The 6,566-nt window shown below is 51.3% G+C and overlaps 1 protein-coding gene across 1 annotated transcript; it reads right to left on the bottom strand.

Annotated features, from left to right (window-relative positions):
- Window positions 1-1,855: 1,855 nt before the first annotated feature.
- On the bottom strand, window positions 1,856-3,369 carry LOC149330441 (uncharacterized). The gene has a single exon (XM_089559857.1). It carries the CDS (start codon window positions 3,256-3,258, stop codon window positions 2,047-2,049), a length of 1,212 nt encoding a protein of 403 aa, XP_089415983.1. The 5' UTR covers window positions 3,259-3,369; the 3' UTR covers window positions 1,856-2,046.
- Window positions 3,370-6,566: the final 3,197 nt, after the last annotated feature.

Below are 6,566 nucleotides of genomic sequence, written 5' to 3'. Positions count from 1 at the left end.
GTGATCCGTAACTACGCAGAAGGGCCTTCCAAACAAATAAGGGCGGAATTTTGTTAACGCCCAAACAAGAGCAAGGCACTCCCGCTCCGTAATAGAGTAGTTACGTTCGGAAGGAGAGAGCAGGCGGCTGGCGTAAGCAATCACACGAAAGTGCTCGTGTTGCCGCTGCGCAAGAATGGCGCCAATACCATGGCCACTGGCGTCTGTGCGAAGTTCCGTAGGCGCAGATGGGTCGAAATGGGCCAACACAGGTGGAGCCGTGAGGGCCGCAACAAGTGCCGTGAAGGAGCGAGCTTGGTCAAGGCCCCAGGAGAAAGGGACATCCTTCTTCAGGAGGGTGGTAAGGGGGCGGGCCGTGTCGGCGAAGTTCGGGATAAACCGGCGAAAATACGAGCAGAGCCCGAGGAAATTGCGCACATCGCTCGAGGAACGGGGAGTGGGGAACTCACGAACGGCACGAACTTTGTCAGGGTCGGGCTTTACACCAGACGCATCAACCAAGTGGCCGAGGACCTTAATTTGGCGCTGGCCAAAGGTGCACTTCTTGGAGTTCAGTTGGAGACCAGCGCGACGGAAGACCGCAAGGATAGTAGCAAGACGGCGTATGTGGCTTTCGAACGTTGAGGAGAAAACGACAACGTCATCTAGGTAGCACAAGCACGTTGTCCATTTGAAGCCACGCAGAAGCGAGTCCATCATGCGCTCGAAGGTGGCAGGAGCGTTGCAGAGGCCGAAAGGCATAACTTTGAATTGGTACAGGCCATCGGGGGTGATAAAGGCAGTCTTCTCACGATCCCGTTCGTCAACAGCGATTTGCCAGTAGCCTGAACGGAGATCAATAGAAGAAAAGTAGCTGGCACCATGTAGACAGTCGAGGGCGTCATCAATTCTCGGAAGAGGATAGACGTCTTTCTTCGTTACTTGATTAAGATGACGATAGTCGACACAGAAGCCCCAGCTGCCATCTTTCTTTTTGACCAACACTACAGGGGATGCCCAAGGGCTGCTAGAAGGCTCGATAATGTTGTTCGCCAGCATCTTGTCCACCTCCGTTTGGATGACATGACGCTCAGGAAGAGAAACACGATAGGGCCTTCTGTGTATAGGGCTGGCATCGCCCGTATTGATGCGATGGGTCACGACAGAAGTTTGGCCAAGAGGACGATTCCCGAAATCGAAGACATCACTGTAGGAAGCTAAAAGGGCGCAGAGGGCGTTGGCGTGGTCAGGGGGCAAATCCGCCGCGATCATCGCAAAAGTAGGGTCCGGGCGTGAAGCGGCCGAGCGAGGAAGGGCATGGAGATCAGCGTTAGGCAGAGCTGTTAGAGCAGAAACTGTACATTCGGCCAATGGAACCAGTTCAGCGAGCGCGATGCCACAGGGTAAAACTTGGGGAGAGAGACTGAAGTTCAGAATCGGAAGGTAGGTGCGGTTGCCGGTGACGGTCAGGACTGTGTGTGGAAGGATGACGTTACGCTGGAGGACAACGTCCTTGATTGGGTACGTGACGTAGACACCATCAGGAACGGCGGGAAACGGGGACATAGGGACATAGACTGCAGCGTCACGAGGCAAGCGAGTAAATTCAGCGGCACGTAAGCGAGGCGGCTTGGTATCGGCGCTTTCGGAGCAGAGCGGCAAGTCCAAACGAAGAAGGCCAGTGGCGCAATCAATTAGAGCCGCGTGCGTCGTTAAAAAGTCGATACCGAGGATCACATCGTGGGGGCAATGGTCGAGGACAGTGAATGCGACAGGGGTTGTACGACCAGCAATGGAAACACGCGCAGTGCACAGTCAGTCCAACAACGGCAGCAGCACTTCCGTCGGCGACGCGAACGGCTGAGGAAGCGGCAGGTGTCACAACCTTCTTCAGACGACGGCGAAACGAGGAGCTCAGGACAGAAATTTGGGCGCCAGTGTCAATAAGCGCGGTAACTGGTGCACCGTCCACGCAGATATCGAGAAGGTTGCGGCGAGGAGCGAGGGTCAGGAGAGGATTTTCGGGCCGGGTCATCAATGCAGCATCACCTCCGGGAGCTGCATTGGTTAGTTTTCCGAGTGAGAGCCAGGTAAGGGTGGAGTTGACGGGCGTCGAAATTGCGGCGAACGAGAGCGGCGGATCTGAGGGGAAGGCGAGCGGCTGGACCTTCGCGGGGCCGAAGTGTCGAAAGCGTGCGGAGACTCGGCACGAGAAGACGTCTGGCGTGGTTCGAAGCCGGCACGGCGATCATAATTGGAGCTAGGTCCGTAGTCTGCACGACGATCGTAAGTGGAACAGAGGTGAGGTGGCGAAAACCAACGGCTGCGGCAGTGACGGGAAATGTGGCCGACACGCGAACAGGTGAAGCAGATTGGGCGGTCGTCCGGGGTGCGCCAATCCGCAGGATTCCGGTAGCGGTAACGTGGTAGTACGGTCGGAGTCGGTGAAGCAGCAGCAACCAGTGGAGCGGTGTTTGGCAAACAAGGCGACGCAGACGGCAGGCCAGAATTGAGGCCCACGTTCGCAAACTCCTGGCGAACGACGGCCTGGATCAGCGCAACCGTAGAGTCGGCCGGTTGAGGGGCGAACGTGACGGGAGTCATAGCTTCCAGTTCTCTGCGGACGATTCTAGTTAAATTGGCAGGATGGGACGGTTGTCGCAGTGTTGGCAGGTCTTCGCAGGAGGATGTCGCCGCAGTGTTCGGAAGGCGATCAAAACGAGAAGCAATACGGCGATGTTTTGCCTGCTCGAATTGCCGGCATACCTGGAGGACGGAGTCAACCGTTGCACAATCTTTACAAAGAAGAAGGTTGAACGCATCATCAGCAATCCCCTTCAGGATGTGGCCCACCTTGTCGGTCTCTGGCATGGCGCTGTCTACTCTGCGGCACAGAGCGAGGACGTCCTGAATGTAGGAGAGGTATGACTCCGTAGATGACTGTGCTCGAGAAGCAAGGTCTTTTTTAGCACCCAGCGTGCGCCCAATTGGTTTGCCAAATAAGTCTCTGAGCTTTTCTTTGCAGTTGTCCCAAGAGGTGAGGTCTTCCTCATGCGTCTCAAACCAGACGCGCGCCGTGCCCGCCAGGTAGAAAATAACGTTAGCAAGCATGAGCGTCGCGTCCCAGCGGTTGTGCTTGCTGACTCGCTCATACATGGCGAGCCAATCCTCGACATCGACGTCATCGGTGCCACAAAAGGTGCCTGGGTCGCGAGGCTGCGCCACGACAACGGTCGGCGCTGGTGGTGATGCTGCGGCCGGAGGTGGGTTGGACGGCATAGTGGTGGCTCGAAGCTGACGACCGCTGCGGAGGTCCAGGGCAGGGTCCCGGTGTGATACCCAGCACGACCTCCACCAAATATTACGGGGGGTTAGCCCAGCGGCAGACGGTACAGGTCACAGTCAGAAGGCACACCGGGCTAAATCACTCCAGCACAAACTGCCACGTCCTCGTCGTCGTTCACTGCCGAACGTCCCAAAACAACGTCGTCTTCTCCTAGCAACTATGCACCGTAACAATACTTCTCATACAAACACAGGCATTAGAGTTCCACCGAACACCTATAGCGCAGAAAAATAGTCTGCAAATGCTAATAAAAAATTATCGTTTGGTAGTAATGCATCCGTCGTCGCATAAAGCGAGAGAAAGCCAGCATAAAGTACGCAGACATATGTTAGAAAGGGCTTTAAAAAGAAAGAAAAATAAGTGCCCAAAGTACGCAGGCAATGGCAGGCGACGGAAACCCTTAGTAGTGTTTCTTTATTTTGTGCACTGGATCTGTCAAGTCCTATTGTGTTCTCCTCTCCGCCTTTAATGTGCTCCCCTGATAGTCTATAAAAATAAAATAAAATAGGAAGTGCGCATAAGCATGCTGTCGGCGTCAAACGAAACGTTAACCTATAATAAGCACCCCGTGTTTCAGGTAATACTTGCAAAAATTTTCAGAAATATGCTTTCTTGGTAAAAATATGGCTTTTGAGGCTTAGTATTACCAGTGTTGGCGGACACCGGAAAGCCGGTGAATTGTGTGAAGTAGTAAGTTGGTTAACTAATTTCGAATTCTTTAACTATCAGAGATAGGCAACTGGTTGCAATTAGAGACTTGTAGCCAGTCGTTAGTAATAGCCATATCAGTTTTTAGAATTTCTAAAACGCGATTAACCTCACCGCTGCGGATCGATAAAATATGGCTGCATCGTGCGAAAATACATGCGCTTTCGAAAGCATGCAGCCAAATGAACCTCTTCAGTGCACGTAACTAGTCAAAAAAGCCAAATATTGTCGACCCGCCGCGGTGGCTCAGTGGTTACGGCGCTCGGCTGCTGACCCGAAAGACGCGGGTTCGATCACGGCCGCGGCGGCCGAAATTCGATGAAGGCGAAATTCTAAAGGCCCGTGTACTGTGCGACGCCAGTGCAGGTTAACGAACTCCATGTGGTCCAAATAATCCGGAGCCCTTCACTACGGCGTGCCTCAAAGCCTGAGTTGCTTTGAGACGTTAATCCCCAACAAACCAAACCAAACCAAATATTGTCGAGCCACAGCACCAAGGGTAATCGCGTTTTTGAAATTCTAAAAACTGATATGGCTACTACTAACGGTCGGCTACAAATCTCTAATTGGAACTAGGCGCCTAACTCTATTGGTTGAAAAGTTAATTATTAGAAAATTATTAACAAGCTTGCTGCTTAAGACGATTTACCGGCTTTCTGGTGTCCTCCAACACTGGTAATAATATTCCACAAAAGCCATATTTTTATACCAATAAACCTTTTTTTTTTTAATTGTTAGCTGAAACACCCGGTATATTAACATTGGAGACGAAATACAAAACAGAGTGACCATTCAATCGCTCTACCCAGCTGGATAACACGCTCGCCATCTCTCTGCGCCTTTATTCGTTTACTTGCCATCGCTTTTAGCAGCCTATCTTTGCGTGCTGCGCAGCGCTGTCAGCGTCCTTCGCTGCTTTCTCTGTTTGACGGGCATTAGAGATGCGGTACTCCCCGGTCCTCGCCACTTCGCTGCTCCAGCGCGGGCGGGGCAAAGAATGTCACATGGTACGTGCGTCACGATGTGACGCGATGTAATGGACGTCGCTTTGCACTCTCTTTAGGCGCGTGTTTTACAGCGATAGCTCTACTTCTTGGGGCACAACTTGCGATTTCGATGCGGATGAGACAATGGCCTTCAGTGCCTCACAAGGTCAAACCGAACTTAACTGCGTGATGGTATGGCGCAAGCTATGCTGGTATAATCACGTGATCATATGACTATAACGATTGCGTACCTGACATTGACCTTTGACCTTGACATCTGATTTGAGACAGTGGGCACAACATCGACAATGACGTTCAATACCTCACAAGATCCAACCGAACTTATCTGCGTAGTGATATGGCCCAAGCTATGACTACGCGATCATATTACTTCGACTATTGCGCACCTGACTTTGACCTTTAACCTTGACATTTGATTTGAGACAGTGAGCACCACATCGACAGTGACTTTCAATGCCTCGCAAGGTCAAACCAAACTTAACTGCGTGGTGCTATGGCCCAAGCTATGGTAGTACAACCACGTGATCATATGACTATGACAATTGCTTACCTGACTTCGACCTCTGACCTTCACATTTGATTGGAGGCAGTGGGCACTACATCAGCAATGACCTTTAATGCCTCACAAGGTCAACCGAACTTAACTGCCTGGGTTTATGGCCCAATCTATGGTAGTAGGACCACGTGATCATATGACTATAACGATTTCGTACCTGACTGTGACCTTTCACCTTGACCATTGACCTTGAAATTTGATTTGAGACTGTGGAGACAATGCTTAAAGGGTCAGTCTACTCACCGAGATGAGTGTGTAAATAATGGCATATTGTGGTAGTTGGCACCCTATAACATCAATAACGAGGGGTCTGCGCCCGGTTTAGGCAGGAATTTATATTTTATTTCGGCGTTAAAAGTCGCGTAAAAAGCATGGTGGCGACCCCAAACGTTCATTTTGTTCAAGAAAGTGGTAGTCTTTTTTTGTAGAAGCATAAGTGAATATACTACGTACCATTTGTATGCCGCAATGTCAGAGAAACGCACGTTTTGTTCTAGTAAACTGTAGAATGCGTACCGCTCGCTTTTTCTGCAAATCACATGAATATTTATAGTTACACGTACGCAAAACGCAGGCACATTCCCACTTTTAGTTCAGCGTATGCTAGCAGAGACGCGAAAATAAACTCAGCCTATAGTGGCGCCATCTGGTCGTCAGGACGGGAACCATTGCTGTAAACAAACCGACTCTCCACTTAAGCCTAGGAGCGGCAGCATCGTCACTCTAATTATTAAAAAAATCTCTGCCTCTCCCGTAACCGAGAGTAGGGTAAGCATGAAATGTTTACGGGCCTAATGTCATCTCGGTGGACACCCGAACCGCACCGTACAGGAAGGGAGGAACGCCACCACCCGTTCAGCGCGATGCCTTGTCATTTGAACGCAAGGTTTTTTGAGGAAAGGAAATGGCGCAGTAATTCTCTGCCATCTCGGTGGACACCCGAACCGCACCGTAAAGGAAGGGAGGAACG

The sequence above is a fragment of the Amblyomma mixtum genome, chromosome 9, assembly GCF_055824585.1.
Source record: "Amblyomma mixtum isolate Tamu chromosome 9, ASM5582458v1, whole genome shotgun sequence".
NCBI classification, from domain to species: Eukaryota; Metazoa; Arthropoda; class Arachnida; order Ixodida; family Ixodidae; genus Amblyomma; species Amblyomma mixtum.
The sequence above is the reverse complement of the archived record's forward strand: the minus strand, read 5'-3'. Positions and strand labels throughout refer to the sequence as shown.

Excerpts from the sequence above, each read along its gene's own strand:
- LOC149330441 (XM_089559857.1), bottom strand. The coding sequence starts at position 3,258 with ATGCCGTCCAACCCACCTCCGGCCGCAGCATCACCACCAGCGCCGACC.